The sequence below is a fragment of the Mustela erminea genome, chromosome 12 (assembly GCF_009829155.1).
Source record: "Mustela erminea isolate mMusErm1 chromosome 12, mMusErm1.Pri, whole genome shotgun sequence".
Lineage (NCBI taxonomy): Eukaryota > Metazoa > Chordata > Mammalia > Carnivora > Mustelidae > Mustela > Mustela erminea.
The window spans coordinates 19,414,557-19,432,537 of record NC_045625.1 but is presented as its reverse complement, the minus strand read 5'-3'; the positions used below and the strand labels follow the sequence as shown (position 1 = coordinate 19,432,537).

Genomic DNA, 17,981 nt, shown 5'->3' with positions numbered 1-17,981 from the left:
CTCATCAGAATCTGGACTTAGCTTTTCTTTCTTTTTGTGGAAAATATTTTGAATACTAATTCAGTCTTCTATAGGTCTGTTCAGATTTTCTATTTCTGGAATTGGTTTTTGGTAGTTTATGTTTTTCTAAGAGTTTGGGGTACCTGGGTGGTTCAGTTATTAAGCATCTGCCTTCACCTCAGGTTATATGACAATCCCAGGGTCCCAGGATTGAGCCCAGCATCCGGCTCCCTGCTTGGTGGGAAGCCTGCTTACCCTTCTCCCACTCCCCCTGCTTCTGTTCCCTCTCTCGCTGTGTCTCTCTGTGTCAAACAAATAAATAAAATCTTTGAAAAACATTTATTTCATCCAGATTTTGTGGTTTGTTGGAATACTATTGTTCATAGTATTTCCTTAAAATCTTTTTTGTTTCTATCAAGTCAGCAGACTTAAGATTTTTATTTGTTTGTTTGTTTTTAGATTTCCTTTATCAGGTCCAGGAAGTTTCCTTCTCTTCCTAGTTGACTTAGAGTTTGTGTCAAGAGTAGCTATTGAATTTTGTCACATTTTTAAGAAGACTTGCTTGTTTTTAGAGAGAGACAATGTGGGTGTGGGCCAAGGGGAGCCAATCTCAAGCAGACTCCCCATTGAGCACAGAGTCAATCCCATGACCCTGAGATCGTGTATGACCCTAGCTGAAACTGAGTCGGACACCTACCTGACAAAGCAACCAGGCTCCTCTGAAATTTTCTCACATTTTAATGTGTATTTCTAGCCATAGAGATCATTTTTCTTCTTATTTTCTCTTAGTATGGGGAATTGCACTGATTGGATTTTTTTTTTTTTTAACCTCAATTTATATTTCTGGGGTAAATTCCACCTAGTGATGATTTTTTTTTTTAATATATTGCTGTATTTAGTTTGTTAATATTTGGTGAAGGATGTTTATATGTGTGTTTATGAGGAATATTTGTTTGTGGTTTCTTCTCTTGAAGTGGTTTTCTCTAATTTTGGATCAGAATAATGCCAGTCTCCTAAAATGAGAGATGTTCTTCTCTCATCTGTTTTCGGGAATAATTTGCATAGAATTTGTATTACTACTTAAATATTTGGTCACATTCTCCAGTTAACCCATACGGGATTTTTCTTTGTGCCTGTATATGAACTTAATTTTTGTAATAGATACTTTAGGCTATCTGTTTCTTCTGGAGTGGACTTCGGTTCTTTGTATGTTTTAGGTTGTTTGTTTGCCTCACTGAAGGAGTTGCATCATTTTTAATCCCTCTAATATCTGTAGCATATGTAGTGATGTCCCCTTCTCTCATTCCTGATACTGATAATTTGTATCCTTTTTTAAAAAATCTTTTTGTCTAAAGGTTTATCACTTTTCTTCATTTCTACAAAAAATGAGCTTTTTTGTTTCATTAGTTTTCTCTATTGTATTTATTTTCTGTTTTATTCATTTCTGCTTTTAGCTATAGGATTTCCTTTCTTCTTACTTTAGAATCAACTTGCTCTTCCTCCTTAGATCTTTCTTGTAGCGGAAGCTTATAATACTGATTTTAAACCTTTATTCTTATTTTTTTTTAAAGATTTTATTTATTCATTTGACAGACAGAGATCACAAGTAGGCTGAGAGACAGGCAGAGAGAGAGGAGGAAGCAGGCTCCCTGCTGAGCAGAGAGCCCGATGCAGGGCTCCATCCCAGGACCCCGGGATCATGACCTGAGCTGAAGGCAGAGGCTTTAACCCACTGAGCCACCCAGGCGCCCCCCCCTCTTTATTCTTTTTTAATGTAATCATTTAATGCTATACATATGCCCTGCTTTAGATGGAACCCACAAATTCTGAAAGGTTATGTTTTAATATTAAGTTCAAACCATTTTCTAATTTCCTTTATGATATTTTTTGGTCCTTGTGATTTTAGAAGTGTGATGTTTATTATTCAAAGAGTTGCAGTTTTTTCACTATATTTCTGCCTCCTTCCTTTTTCTGGGAGCCAAGTTATATGTGTATTAGGCTGCTTAATCTTATCCACTGTCCGTTCATTTATGTGCAGTCCTTTTTCTTCATTTCTAACTAACAGTTACTCCAAGAGGAGAGTTGAAATCCCCAGGTACAATTATGGATTTGTCTACTTCTTGTTTCAGGTTTTGCTTCATGTGTTTGGATATATCCATGTTTAGGATTATTATGTTATTCTTGGTATTTTGACTGTTGTCATGGTATAGAGTGTCTTGTTATCCCTGGTAATATTTCTTGTCCTGAGGTCTGATTTTTCTGTAATGCTATCGCAAACATCACCAGCTTTCTTCTCTACTATTTGTATGGTGTGCCTTTATTCAGCCTTTTACCCTGTCTTAATATTTAAATAGGTTCCTTATAGATAACATATGGTAGAGTCTTAACTTTTTTTTACTAAGTATGACAGTCTCTGGCTTTTATTTGGAATGTGGAGACTATTTATATTTAATGTAATTTCAATAGTACTGGGTGTAAATTTGCCATCTTACTACTTGTTTCCTAATCAGCTCATTTCTTAGTTTCTCTTTCTCTCATATTTCTGCCTCATTTTGGATTGAGGATATTTTTAGGATTCCATTTTTATCTCCACTGATTCATCAAGCCAGCTCTTTGTTTTATTTATTACAGTTTATTTGGGCTTGAAACTATATATTTCGTGTCAAGTCAAGTGGCATCAGCCAACCTTCCATATTGTGTGAGAAACTTTCAGCAGCATCTTCTCTTTCCCCATCCTGGTCTTTGTGATATTATTTTTTTCTTTTTTCTTTTTTTTTTAAATAAAGATTTTACTTATTTATTTATTGGAGAGCACAAGTATGGGGAGCGGTAGGCAGGGGGAGAGGGAGAAGCAGGCTCCCCACCGGGTAGAGAGCTAGATGCGGCTCTTGATCCCTGGGATCGTGACTTAAGCCAAAGGCAGATGCCCAATAACTGAACCACCCAGATCTCCCTCTTTGTGATATTCTTGTCCTGTAGTTTACTGTACATATTATTACTGCAGTTCATTGTTATTATTTTCTGTTGAGTAGTCCTTTATCTTTTAAAGAGTTCAAAAGTGAGGGAACATTTTTAATATATATACATTTACCAACATGCGTAGTTTCCAGCACCCTTCATTTCTTTTGTAGATTTAGATTCTTATTTGATGTTGTTTTTGCTAAGACCCAAAGAAATTCCTTTAATATTTCTTACAGTGCAGATCTGATTTTTTTTTTTTTTGGAATTTTTTAATCTCAAAAATCTTCATTTGTGAAAGATAATGTCATTGGATTTAGAATGTTAGGTTGATTGATAAAAAACTTCAGGCTGATCCTTTCTGTTGATGCTTTGTTCCGTTGCCTCTGGGTCTGTTGTCGTTCTTACTGTTGTTCATTTGTGTGTAATTTCTTTCCCTCTCTGGCTCCTTCTAAGAGTTTCTTTTCAGTGGTTTTCAACGATTCTGTCATGATGCTGTGCCTCGGTGGTATTTTCTTTATGTTTATTCTACCTCGAGTCCAGTGAGCTTTTTGAATCTGGACTTGGACTTTTAATCTAGTTTGGAAAAATTGTGTCCATTTTTTCAGGTATTTTTTCCTACCTTCACCCCCTGGGACTCCAGTTACATGTATATGAAATTGCCTGTCTGCTAGCATCCCTGCTCTGTTACATTATCTTCAGCCTTTTACCCTTCCGTTTTTCATGTTGGGTGGTTCTCTTGCTCTTTCTCCACCGATTTTTTTTCTTCTGTGGCATCTGATCTTTTATCCCATACGGTGTGTTGTTGCCCTAGATTATTTTTATATCTACAAGTTCCAGTTGAACTGGTTAGTTTTAGTTTTGGGTTTTTTACATCTTCCGTTTCTCTCCTGATGGTGTTCATGTTTCCCTTCATGTCTTTGAGCACATTTATGGTATCTATAACACCCCTGTAAGCTCCTTACTGGATAATTCCATCATCTCTGTCCTTTGTGGCCCTGTTTCTATTGACTGGTTTTTCTCCTGGTTGATAGGTCGTATGTTCTTACTATTTGGAATGCCTGATCGATTTTTTACTGCATAATCGACATTGGGAATTTTTATAATGTTAGGTGCTAGATTTTGAAAAAACATTGAACTTCGTTCTGATTTACAGGTTAGTAACATAGGACTACCTTGATACTTTGGAGGATTACTCTTAAGATGTATTTATGGCAGAGGGGGCGCCTGGGTGGCTCAGGCAGTTAAGCCTCTGCCTTTGGCTCGGGTCATAATCTCAGGGTCCTGGGAATTGGGCCCTGCCTCAGGCTCTCTGCTCAGCAGGGCAGCTGCTTCTCCCTCTCCCTCTACACCCTCCCCCCAACCCCCTGCCACTCATTCCCTATCTCAAATAAATAAAATCTTAAGGGGGAAAAAAAAAAGGTATTAGGGCAAGTCTAGTGCAGCCCTTAATCTTTTATTAATTTTGCCCCATAATGAGGGGACCCTACCCAATCCCTTACACATTGTAGTTTTCCTTTCTGTTTGAGGGAATACAAATTATTTCCTCCCTGTCCCCTCCACTTGGTGCTTTCTAGTGATTCTTTACCCAGTCTTGTGGAATTTGACCCTGTACTTGGGCAGATGAGTATTGAGCAGACTTCAGGGAACCCTACTGAAGGTCTCCAGCATGTGCTTTTTTTTCTCCTCTCTGGTACTTCCCTGTAAATATTAGCTCCCTTGGGCCTCCAAACATCAGCTTCTGCCTCTTCAAATCAGCAAGACCTCTGGGCTCTGTTCCCATTCCCGTCCCCGTGCTGCTGCCTATGAACTGCTTTCAGGCCAGCTGGGCCAGTGGTATTACTCACCACATTTTTTCACCCCTTTCTGGGATCAGAACCTGGGTTATCTGTCCGAAAGCAGCGGAATTGTGATTCACAGTTGTTTCCAACTGAAAGAGCCATTCCTGCGGCAGGTCATGCTTCATGGGTAGAAGTGAAAGTCCCCGGTCCCCTGCCCAACTCGACCACCCCCGGCCTATTTTTGGTGCATGGATTTATTTGTTATTTGACTTTCAAGTCCAAAATACAAATATAAATAATATGTATAAATTGTGATGAGATCATTTCATTATGCCTTTTCTCTTGTTATCACAATCTGTGCAGCCACCTTTTTTAGGGATTAGAATATGTTTCTTTGAGTGGATATCCTGGAGTTTCTTTTTTTGTTGTGTTTTGGGGGGGATGTTTTTGGTTTTGTTTTTTCCTGGAGTTTCTTCGTTACCCTTGCAGGACTGAACATGTAGCTACTGGGGAAGCCTCTTCCCTTGCTATGAAAATTGTGGCCTTGGCTTCCAGGGCCTCAAGCCTTGAACAGAGAATAATGGAAGATGCTGGCAACCCTGAGCCAGTGTCATTGGCCTGTTCATCTCCTTGCATTTGTGATTCTGCCTGTAAGATGATGTCTCCGGGAAAGAAACCCACCACCACAACAAAAGCACAGAGAAATGATAGTAGAATATTAGGCAAGTAGGTTAATAGCAGAAATAGTAGGTGCCTATTGGAAACGGCCCAGAAATTAGGTACTTGATGTGTGGTTCAGCAATCCATGGGGGATCCTACAACAGAAGACTCTGTGGTCATTTGTAATGACAAACACAGTACTTAGACCGTTTCTGCTCAGAAATGATTCTATAAAAATGGCAAGGAGTCGGCAGTGAAGGGAGGAAAGTAGGCATGTGCCGTTTTGTCCGTCTGTTAGCAAGAGAGAGACCATGTGGGCTGGGGGTGGGGACGGGCAGAGGGCAGGGGAGGGAGAGAATCTTAAACAGGCACCATGCCCAGCATGGAGCCCGACACGGGGCTCAGTTGCATGATCTTGAGATCATGACCTGAGCCGAAATCAAGTGTCTGAGTCTCAATCCACTGAGCCCCCAGGGCGCCCAGCATGTACCATTTTGATTCAGTTGCGTATGCACAAGTAAACAGAAGTTAGGGACATGATGGAGCAGGCATTAGGAATCAGGGACCTTGGATGTCTGTCCCAGGCCTGCCTTTGGTTTTTTTGGTGTGATCTGGGGCAGATCCTTTCCTGTCTCTGGGCATCATTTTCCACCTCGGACAGGGAAAGGGGTTGAGAACTTAGTATCCTATAGGGCTTTGGTTGGGTTTTGTTCCTTTAATTAAATATTTAGTCAATAAACTGAAAAGATGAGAAAGCACACTTGAGAGAAGTGAGAGAATGTGAGGTTCCTTAGGTCCCTTGCTGTACCTGGCCCCCCTCACCCATATCTGAGCTAGAACATGGGGTTGTGTGTGGGTGTGAGGCCTCTCAGGTCGAGTTGGGTCAGCAGTTCCTACCCACTGGGCAGTTACTCTGCACCTGGCCCCGTGCTCCGGTTTCTCCCTGCATTCTCTCTTCTTGGTCCTTCCAGCCCATGTGTCCCACCCACGTGCTCATCTTCCTTCTTCCAAGTGACAGAATTGAGGCTTTGCAAGCATCGGAGGTTGAGCGGGAGCCAGGGTTGGGACCCAGGCCTGCATCCTAGAAGTCTTGTATGGACTTCTCCAGCCCTGCTGTCATTCTCATCTTGTGAGTAGGCAGGCCTCTTGCACCTCAGGGTCACATGCTGTCCCCTTTTTGCCCACAGCGGACAACGAGAACAACATTGCCTCCAACCAGTCCCGATCGCCGCCTGCTGTTGTAGAAGAGAAGTGGAAACCCCAGGCCCAGAGGAATAGCGCCAACAACAGTAGGTCTCTCCCAGGCCAGAGCCTGGGGGCTCGCAGAGGTCCTCCTTGTGCACCTCTAGCCCTGGCTCTGGTCACTGCCCTCTGCTCCCCCATCCCACCACCTGTGCCTCTCATGATGGTGCGAGACCACGTCTGAAGCTCTTACACACCTAAGACCTCACCCGTGGAAATTCTGATCTCACTGCACAGGCAGAAGGAAGCCTGGGGAGAGGAGGTGACCTTTTTGTGGTCAGAGCGCATGTATTTAGTCATAGAGTCACAACTGGAATCCACTGTCTGCAACTTCTGTAGGCTGCTCTTTCCTGCTGATGCTGTGGCCTCGTTTATTTTAGAGATTCCTTTCTTAGGGGCAATTCCTATATTGAAGAAGTTAGACTAGTTGGCTTCAAGAGGCTAGGTGAATGACGCATGCAGCAAGTATGTTGCACACGTCCCACTGTATTCTCTTCCCGTGCTCATGGCAGGCATTACTAGTCAATCCCAGAACATTACTCCTCTGAGGCTCACAGTGTGCAAGGTGAAACCTCCTCACAGTTTCTAATACTAGGTGCTTGAGCACTAGGGACAGAGGGACCTCAGATGCCAGGTTTAATGACATCTCTCTTTGTGTCCTCCGCCAGCCATAACCAGTGGCCTGACACCCAACAGCATGATCCCCGAGAAGGAGCGGCAGAACATCGCAGAGCGCCTGCTGCGGGTCATGTGCGCCGACCTGGGTGCGCTGAGCGTGGTAAGCGGGAAGGAGTTCCTGAAGCTGGCCCAGACGCTGGTGGACAGCGGTGCCCGCTATGGGGCCTTCTCCGTCACGGAGATCCTGGGCAACTTCAACACGCTGGCGCTAAAGCACCTGCCGCGCATGTACAACCAGGTGAAGGTGAAGGTGACGTGCGCCCTGGGCAGCAACGCCTGCCTGGGCATCGGCGTCACCTGCCACTCACAGAGCGTCGGCCCCGACTCGTGCTACATCCTCACGGCCTACCAGGCCGAGGGCAACCACATCAAGAGCTATGTGCTGGGCGTCAAGGGCGCGGACATCCGCGACAGTGGTGACCTGGTGCACCACTGGGTGCAGAACGTGCTGTCAGAGTTCGTGATGTCGGAGATCAGGACGGTGTACGTGACAGACTGCCGGGTGAGCGCGTCGGCCTTCTCCAAGGCCGGCATGTGCCTTCGCTGCTCAGCCTGTGCCTTGAACTCGGTGGTACAGAGTGTGCTGAGCAAGCGGACACTGCAGGCCCGCAGCATGCATGAGGTCATCGAGCTGCTCAACGTGTGCGAGGACCTGGCGGGCTCCACGGGCCTGGCCAAGGAGACCTTCGGCTCGCTGGAGGAGACCTCGCCGCCGCCCTGCTGGAACTCAGTCACCGACTCGCTGCTGCTGGTGCACGAGCGCTACGAGCAGATCTGCGAGTTCTACAGCCGCGCCAAGAAGATGAACCTGATCCAGAGCCTCAACAAGCACCTGCTCAGCAACCTGGCGGCCATCCTGACGCCCGTCAAGCAGGCGGTCATCGAGCTGAGCAACGAGAGCCAGCCCACCCTGCAGCTAGTGCTGCCCACCTATGTCCGGCTGGAGAAGTTGTTCACGGCCAAGGCTAACGACGCAGGCACCGTTAGCAAGCTGTGCCACCTCTTCCTGGAGGCCCTCAAGGAGAACTTCAAGGTGCACCCGGCACACAAGGTGGCCATGATCCTGGACCCGCAGCAGAAGCTGAGGCCTGTGCCGCCCTACCAGCACGAGGAGATCATCGGCAAGGTGTGCGAGCTCATCAACGAGGTGAAGGAGTCCTGGGCCGAGGAGGCCGACTTTGAGCCCACCGCCAAGAAGCCCCGCTCCACCGCGGGCGAACACCCCGTGGCTCAGGAGGACGATCGGCTGGGGAAGAACGAGGTGTACGATTACCTGCAGGAGCCCCTCTTCCAGGCCACCCCCGATCTCTTCCAGTACTGGTCGTGCGTGACCCAAAAGCACACGAAACTCGCCAAACTGGCCTTCTGGCTGCTCGCGGTTCCGGCCGTGGGGGCCAGGAGCGGGTGTGTAAATATGTGTGAGCAAGCACTTCTGATCAAAAGGAGGCGGCTGCTCAGTCCGGAAGACATGAACAAACTCATGTTTCTGAAATCCAACATGCTTTAAGACTTCGGGACGCTGACAAGGAAGACAAGAGAAAGAGAAGAGAAACGTTAGGAAAAAGAAAACCACACACACACACACAACACTGTCGCAAAGAAAAAGGAATTTAAGTTCTAAACACTGTGGACCTCATTATAAACGCCCCCCTGGAAACTTAAGTGCTTTTTCAGCGTGCGTGTGCATGTGGTGTGCGCACGCGTCCGAGCGCGTGGGCCGCGGGTTTGCAGCCCGGGGGAGGGGGTGCTGTGCTCTCCCGCGCAGCCTCCCCACAGCCTCGTGCACGCGTGCACACACACACACACAACCCTGGTGCATGCACACACGCCTGCTCGCGGGCGCCTGTGCATTAAGCTGGGTGTGTCAGGAAAGCTATGTGGGAAAGAGGGAAGACGCTTCACCTCCCTTTCTCAGTGAGGGGGCTGCAAAGACTCCGTTTTCAGGTGTGCAGATTGGTAGAAGGCTGATGTCGTAAAATGTTCAGGCAGCTGAGATCTGAAGTGACTTGACGTTCTCTGTCCTTGCCCCCATGGCTTCCCTCCTCCCCCTCTCCTCTCCCCCTCCCCCCAGCCCTCCTGACCACACCGCTTCCCCACCCACCTCCCACCCCGGCTGCTCTGCCATGGATTCTCCAAACCGCATCAGACGGACAGTGTCTGCACTGGACTGTGTTCTCGTTCACCTTCAGGGCATTGAGCTGCTGCCGCCGAGCTTCCTCCCCGTGTTGGGGGGTGGGTCCCGGGGCAGCCGCCTTAGAAACACACCTATCTATCTCCCCAAATCAGGAAAGGAGAGTTTAAGAATATAAAACTGACTTTTTGCTTTTTAATATAAGATAGAAAAAAAAAAGACATTTTTTAAAGAAGTATAGATACTGTCTCCACTCAATTTTTTCCCCTAACATTTTAGCAGTTTTTACCTTTTTTTTTTTTCCCCCTCCCTCAAATTTGATTTTAGACTCTGCTAGGAGGCACTGAATGTCTGTAACTTATGTTTTGGAGGTGTTTTTGGTTTTGTTTTTTTGTTTTTTTCAGTTGCCCTTTTTGTTCCTCAAATCACACTGTAAACTAGCTCATCTCAGTGGTACCTTCAGTAGCCTAAGGTTTTTATTAGCCCTCCCTCTACCGTCCCATGTTCATGTATTCGAACGGCCAAGACCACGAACTTGGCGTTGCTGTTTGGAAACCAGGAGTGGGGCTGGAGTCACAGGTTTCACGGACGTGGGGTTCGGGGGAAGCCATAGGGAAGTGTGTGGCTTAGGCGTGCTCGTGAATGTACGCGGAAGACCCGCCCTCCCGGTTTGCTGTGTCTGGTACCGCGAATGTCTGACTTCTGTACCCAGAGTGCATTACACTACTCGCCACGTCACTGACACTTCCAGCTCAGCGGGGACTCCCAAGTCCCTCCACATTCACCTCCGTAGCACCTCAGACCCACAGCCCCTCCCCCCTCCCTGGGGCCCCATGGGGTTCCTCTGAGTTCCATTGCCCCAGGCCTGGGGGAGGGGGTCCTTCCCCCTCCATGAGCCTCGGCCCTTCTGCCAGGACAGTAGTTGAGCTTGGTGCCTTGGTGGCCAAACGGTTGATATATGGAGGGCACAGTGGCATCAGGCCACATTTAACATGAGGCTGTGAAAGATGGATTTTCTCTCTGTGAGCAGTTTAGGTTCTACACGCTCAGTCCAGGTGCCAAGAGCTTGGCCCCTTTGCCCTCCCAGGAGGTGGTTCTGTCAGGGTCCACACTCCACCCCCGCCCCAGCCCTCCCACGAGTAATACGCCGGTGGCCTCTGGCCCCCCAGTGGCCATGGCTAGTGGGATAGATGGTTACACTGAGGGCTTCAGGCTAAGAATGACCACCCTCACAGAGGGCTCTTTGCAAAGGCATGTTTCACCATCTTGAGGGTTGACCAAGTCCGCTCCCTCCTTTCCTGGTAATAAAGCATTACTTAGCAGTGAGATACCTCGATTCCAAAAAGCACTGTACAACAGGTCCCTCCCCAGGTCCGTGAGCAGATCGGGAAGTCAAGTTGGTCCAAAAACTCGAGAAGGCTTAGGATCAATCTTAGACCAGAACAGTGTCCCTGGGGACCAGGCCTGCTCACGTCACCTCATGAGAACTAACCCAGCTTTTCCCTCCAAGTCTTGGACAGACTGAAATGCATCACAACAGGCCGTTCACACCTTCGCTCCAGCAAGCGGTGGTCTCAGGAACCAGTGTGCCGTTGCCTCTCCTGGAGAAGTTCTAGGCATTTCCCCACATTTCCAGCCGGGGTCACACCACTAGAAGAGCCTCCATTTGCACTGGACAGTCACCTCATGTCGCTCGAGAGAGTGTGGGAGCAGCAGGGAACTTTTTGATCTGATTTTTGGGGACGTTCCAGAAGGTAGCTGTGAGGCTGCTGCGGAAGGGTCCACGACTTGGCACTTCCCACCACACATGGAGGATCAGAGCTTTGTGTGTTTGGTGGGAACAGAGCCCTGGAGCCCACCATCCCGTCCTGAGAGTAGAGCTGTTCTGTGTTGCCCCATTACTGGGCCAGATATTTCTCTTCCTTGCAGAGCCATCAGAGACCAAACCCAGAGACTCATTCAGAGCACTCCACATTCTCTTCAGAACACGAGGCTGTCTGCCCTCCAGAATGAAAGTCTGTGTAAGTCTAGTTAGCTACACTGTATAAGTGTCGAGTCCTACTTGTCACCCTTGTTCTGTTCTAACTTCCCACCTCCTTTCAACCCTTTGGGCTTGGCTCGCTCTGTAGGTTTAGGAGAGATGCTACTAGTCGCTCTGAAAGCTGTCTCCTGGGGCTGCCTCATCCGGATTCGGTAACAAGGTGGCAGGTAGTCCTTTGTCTCTTGCAGCCGCTGGTTTCCCCCAAAAGATGTCACCAACAGGAATGGCTGTATCAAGGTGCCCCTTCGGTCTGCCGCGTCATGCATGCGGTTCCCGTAGTGCAAATCTTGCTGCAGTGAACGGCTTAGGAAAACCCAAAGATCTCACAGGTCCAGCCACTGGCCCCTCATTTCCAGCAATATCCACCTTATCCAAATTCTAGTTTAGCCAAAGGATTGAGGGTAGACTCTTCCAGTTCGTCTCCCTGCTCCTCCCCTGGCACCGACCTTGCGAAGGATTTTGTCTTCGGTTCCCCGCGTTCTGTGACCACTACGGGACTTCCTACCACAGGCCGTTGGTTGCTGGCGGGCCAGGCAATAGGGCCATCTCAGTCATGTTTTTGGCAGCTCAGTGTGGTCGTCTGCTGAACTTGGACACAACTTGACTCAAGCCATGCGATTCCCGAGACGGAAGTGGTCTGGTTTTGACACATGTGGATCCCAGCGGGGGAGAAGAGAAAGCACGCCTCCATCCTGCAGGGTGGCCTCCCCTCATCTGATGTCCACCGGCTTCACCACCAAGCCCAGGCCAAGGACTGCAGCCTCATGCGTGGTCGATCTGAGTGGCCCGGGCGCGGATGCTCCGGTCCCAGCACCGTTCTCCCTCCCGGTGCCTGGGCCCACCAGCCAGGCCTCAGATAGTGGTCCGAAACCGGGAAGCAAAACGGAAGGGCCTCGTGAGCAAAGCTGCTGCCGGATCCCCGAGCACGTGCCCCCCCGACAGCCTTGGGCTTTGAGTTCAGGCTTTGGCTCTTGATGGGAAAAGGGTACAAAGGTTTCCTGGTCAGGAGAGAACGGTCCAAGGAAGGACTTTCTTTTTACACCTGGTTCGTAAACTGGCAAGTGTTCTCCCCTTGAGTTTCCTCTTTTATTTCCTGCACTTTGAAGAAACACCAGGGAAGAACTCGGCAAGGCGTGTTTTCCACTGTGAAGCTGAGCCTCGGCCTTCGGGGGTCCCCTGTGCTCGGCTGAGGCCACCTGCTGCTGCCCGGTCTGGGACTAGACTCCTCAGCGAGGGGCCACCTGGAGAGACATCAGGGATACGGCGCACACTCTCGGGGGCCAGACATTCCCAAGAAAGTTTCGGAGTGAAGCTGGGTTGCGGATGGCGGAGGAAGGTCCCGTGAGCAACAGCCGGGAAGGGGACGGTGCCTGGATGTTGTCACCAGGATGGACGCGCTGGCAAAGACGGGAAGAGGAGGCACACGGGGTGTGGTGTGGTGGGCAGCCGCCTCCTGCCCGGCTGAGCTGGGGTGAGTTCATAGCTTTGCCCTTGGCCTTGAGAATGGTGGCAACGCCCGTTTTCCTGTGATGTACCTGACGGGGGAGCTCCTGGAAAGGCTGCTGGTTAGAACGGCGAGGCGGAGTCTGGCCCAGGCTGTTCCCTGGAGACGGTAGGCGGGGGCTCCGGGCTCAGCCCTGCCGGCCCTGCCCCAGCCCCCAGCTCCAGCTGGGCCTGCCCCTCTCTTCACTGTGGCTCATGTTTGCTAGGCCAGTTATGGTGAACCAATGATACGGTGTTGTTTTTCCTCTTATGTTTCCCTCCTGGGTTCCCTCTTCAGGGTTTTCTGGAGGATTTAGTTGTCGCCGTTTTGTTTTTCTTCCTCTCTCATTTGGGTTTGAGGGTCGTGGTCACTAGAGGCCTGCCTTTCCCCGGAGGGGGCCCTGTGGTTTCTGGGAGAGGAGGCACCTGCTTCCGCTTTGATGAGGGTGAAGATCCCGGGGTCACTGTTCACTGTATTCATGTCCCCGCCGCCGCCACGGGTGTTGCTTCTGAGACCCAACTCCTGTCCAGAGAAGAGTTGGGTAGGTCTGCAGTCGGGCGTCAGCATCAGGACCCACGGGTCCTACCCACCTGTGCGTCCCCACTGGGCACCTTGACTCTTCGAACCAAAGTTCCTTAAAGGGGCACAGCCCAGCCTTGTCCACAACCTCAGGGGCCTGGGATCCCTGTGGCGCTTCCTGACGTCCAGTTGGCCGAGACCAGCCGGAGGGAAGCCTCCTCCCACAGCCCAGGTGCCAGCCGGTCCCTGCCCAGGGCCCTCCCTCCCGCCCAGCCAGGGTGGCCGGGTTCCTCGGGTGGTGAGCCAGCTCGTGGACTGGCGTGCGGCTGGGACTCGCCAACCGGGAGAGAGGGGACCTGCTGGGCAGTGCGTCCGGGGCCATTCAGATCTCAAGCATCAGGAAATCATTTTGTACAACCACCCGAAGCAGAGATATTTTTTAAAAAGCGTAAATTATTTTTCATTTGTGTTCTGATCCTTTTTCTTTTCCCCCTGCAAACTTCACGTCGGTGATTCTTTCACATCAGGTAAATCTTCAGAAAGCCTTGGTGCCCCTTCCTGCCCACGCCCCGCTCAGTAACCACGTGCGTGCACCCTCCAACCCCCATCCTTTCTCAGTAGTTAAAGATGTTCTAGGCAATACCATAGGCACATCTGACTGTGTCTCTCTCTCCGAGTGCAAGAAACTCAAGTCATCTTAAAAAAAAAAAATACAAAAAAAAATTTACAAAAAAACAAACACAAAAAAAATATCTTTTTTAGGCCAGAGTTTTCTACAGGTATTAATGAATATTTTTCTTAATCCTTATAAGTTTTATGTGTTTAATATTTCTTAATACCGGTAGCATTAATTTATACTTTTGTAGCAACACAATATTTTTATAAACAGCCAGTGCTTGGCTCCAGTCTTCACGAGGGGTTCATGCAGGGGCCCTCTTGGGGCCCTGTGTACCATGTACTGTATTTAAAAAAAAAAGTTACCTAGTGTCACCCTTGCTGTGTTAATTAACAAAAGACGTTGTTTGCGGTCTCCCGTGTCGTCGGTGTGGCTCCGGCGGCTCTCCAAGGAGTCACGTTGCATGGGGGTTGAGTTGACAGTTCTTGTGATCTGTAAACCCCCGAGACCAAACTTGAGGGTTTATTTAGGGTTTTCTGTTTGTCCTTTGGGTTTTTTCGTTTCACTTTGTTTTGGTACCGTATCTCCATTTACAGCCAAATCAGTTTCGTGATGTTTAAAACTTTTTCTGATGTCAAATGGAGGAAAGGAACAGAAAAAAAAAAAAAAAAAAAAAGGAAAAAAAAAAGATTTTTACAGAGTAATAAAATTTAAAACTGAGCTGTTTAAATGTTGCTGTTTTTACCTGTCTGTTCTTGTCCGAAAGTGGGACATTCCCAGGAAGAAGAGGAAGGTTCCACTTGGTTCCTTAAATCGCCAAAAGCCCTAGCCCAGAATTCACCCCCCATCCCCCGAATTCTTGCAACATTATTTCCCAGTTGGTTGATGCCAAGGCAAAAAGACATCCTTTTAATGGTTAGAGAGGATCAGTTACTTAAATGATTTCATGTCAGTGTTGTATTTATGGTTTTACAATAAAACGACCTTTAGGACGATGGCGGTGTGTGGTCTTATTTCTTGGGTTTGGCGTTGGGCCATGTCATCCAGTGAGGATCGCGGCGCGGGGGAATAGAGACGGGCGAGAGGCAGGACCACTGGGCACGACGGAGTGGGGTGGAGTCCGTGCTGAGGGGACACGGTGAGGTCAGGGATATCGTCTCCTCAGCTGAGTGGACAGGTCCAGACCCAGAGTCGGCTCAGCCCGTGTGAGATCAGTGCTAGGGCCCCTGTGGGCCTTGCTTAGGGACCCTTGTCCCACGGAAGGAGGATGAACTTAATCTGTGTCCTACATGTCCGGTGTCTCCGGGACACAGCCACATTTGCCTTGTGGCCACTGCTATGCCTCTTGCCTCTGGTGGCCCTGTCCTCGGCAACCTTGGGTGACCTGTGTGACTGTGTGTTGTATCCTCTTCCATCTAGGGAAGGGTGCGGCTTTGCCAGATTCCTGATGACATCTGTGGCTCTAAACATGTTAAAAATCTGTGCCCTCCACAGTGAGCTCTGGGGTTCCAGCCTGGGTGGACTTCAGCTCAGTCTTACCCGGAGCCTCGCACCCCCGCGACATGCACATCCGTGCTTCGAGTCAAGCTGAGGGCAGGTCGAAGGAGAGGGGAGGCCTCAGAAGGTGAGCAGCGGTCTGAGTGGGCCGGAAGGGCGCAGGGGTGCTGCTGTCGAAAGTCTGTTGTGCTTTCTCCCAGCCTCAACCAGACGGTGGGGTGCAGTCCCCGAAGAGGATATTGCATGGATTGGCCGGACAAATCCCACCAGGTCGCATGTGGAGCATCTCAACAGGCTGCCGAGCTGGACACCCTCCCACAGGGCGTGAGCCATGCCCTCAGGACCATCCTTTGGGAGTTTCCTGTGATGAGTACCCCGGGGACATGGCCCACAGTGGTTGACTGACATTTCATCGTTTCATCGAGGAGTTGCCACGCCGTCTGAAACAAGTCAGGAGCCTCCTGTAGCTCTAAGAGTCCTCCCCCAAGCCCCAACATCGAAGTCCCAGAAGGCCAAGGGCATGGCCCGGAGCCTTCATGCCGCTGAAGGGCCAGACTCTGGGTTTTTAAAAAGAGGGGTACGTGTTGTTACTAAAGCAGCCACATTGATTTTGTACCAAATGTGACCAGTATCTTGAAGAGAGGATTTCAGGTAAGGATCCTTGAGAACCACGCTGAGTCTTCATTCAGGGCAGCTTCAACAGAAGGATTCTGGGGCCTGCAGGGGTGAGTGGCGCGGGCTCCGGACTCCGGGGCACGGACGTGCTTCAACCCTGCCTGTCCGTCTCTGGGACCTGACAAGGCAACAGGCCAGCTAGGGAACCGCAGGGGAGCCCCCGGCCAGAGGAACCTTCTCCCCTCAGCCCTGCCCTGTGGCCTGCGGGCTGCTGTCCCACGGCTGCTGGCATGTATTTCAGGAGAATCATTAGATTTTTTTTTAATGGAAGACCCATTTTTAAATGGTGAGTTCAGAACTGTGAAAAATACCTTAGGAGCCAGCATCCCGTCTCCAACTGCAGCTGCTTCCCACCTGAGGCTTGCTGTCTGTGCTTGAGGCGTTTGTCCATCAGTGCCCTTCCCGAATATTCCCCTTCAGAGCACCATAGGTGGCCAGCCCTGATCCGTAAGGCACGGTATGGACGTAGGACATTGTGACCTTTGTTCAGGCGGAGAGCTTGTCTTGTCTCCCTGAATAGTCACCTGTGTCCCTGCCCCTGACCCACCCACTCCTACCCAGAGAGTCCTGGCCATGACCGCACACTGTCCCCTCCTGACAGTCCCCTCGGCAGGAACCGGAAACTCCAAGCTTAGGACTTTAGGGAGAAGCAGGGGCTCGCTCTCTGTTCTGGCCAAGGAAGCTGCAAAGCTTTCTAGTGCCCAAATCCTTAACCTCTGGATTCATCCTCCGTCCTTCCCTCCCTCCTTTCTTAGGAGTCTCGTAAGCAAACGGGCTAATGGCCAGAGAGGGGCCCTTGACTGAATTAGGTGCCAGCCCTCAGCACACGGGTCACCCTGCAGAGAAGAGGTGTGACGGCTTGCCTCGCCACTTCAGAGGACACAAAACCGGGGGGTTATCCTGCAGCACCTCTCCGCACTCTGGATAAATGGACCCAGCAAGAGGGATTTGTAAATCAATTGCTTATAAATCCTGTGTAGTCCCAGTTGGAAGCTCCTGGAGTCATGTTCTGAGGCCAAACCACCATGGACAGCCTGCCTATTTTCTTTCTCAAGGGAGGACAAGCCAGGCCAGGCTGAGGGCTTCTGGCCTGGCTCCGGTGCCTTGCCAGTCCCAGACGCCATGTGAAGGTCAGTGACATTCTTCTGATGGGGCAAAGGGCCAGAGTGATGCTCCCAGGAGATGGGATCTTGAGAGCCTTGTAGGGAAACCGCCTGAGGCTTTTCATCCCCTGGCAGCTGGTGCTGGGACAGGGCTGTGACCAAGGTAGGACGTTGGAGAAAGTATTGGTGGCCCCAGGACACAGACTGCTGCAGGCAGGGTGGGTCAGTGGCTGTGACCAGCCCCGGGGCCTGGGCACATGAGGGCACAGTCCTCTCTTCAACCCTGGATAGCTGATGACCTGGTCAGGCCTCTCCCAGAAGTAAGTACCCAGAGGTTTTTCTCCCTTCCTCTTTTCTGGCTTTAATAAAACAAACAGTCCCATTTTATACTACTGTGGAGTAAACAGAACTATGATTAAGGTCTCATAATTTGTGGAGCCAATTTCACATACCAAGGACTGTTCTATTTCCAGCACAGATTTTTTCATTTCTGGGGGAAGATGGGGTTACTCCAGCCCCCCGACCCCCAGCTTGGTCTCCCCCATCCCTGCTACCTCGTTAAACACATGAGGACAATGAACAGTCACGACATGGAAC

The 17,981-nt window shown here is 49.7% G+C and overlaps 1 protein-coding gene across 15 annotated transcripts in view; it reads left to right on the top strand.

Moving 5' to 3' along the window:
- Positions 1-15,104, top strand: part of ZNF618 (zinc finger protein 618) — a 208,585-nt gene extending 193,481 nt beyond the window's left edge. For all 15 annotated transcript variants that reach the window (XM_032306318.1, XM_032306327.1, XM_032306320.1 and 12 more), the window contains 2 exons: positions 6,587-6,688; positions 7,310-15,104. In XM_032306318.1, the coding sequence (XP_032162209.1) occupies positions 6,587-6,688; positions 7,310-8,826 (1,619 nt within the window). In that variant the 3' untranslated portion in view covers positions 8,827-15,104. The remainder of the gene's footprint in view (positions 1-6,586; positions 6,689-7,309) is intronic.
- Positions 15,105-17,981: the final 2,877 nt, after the last annotated feature.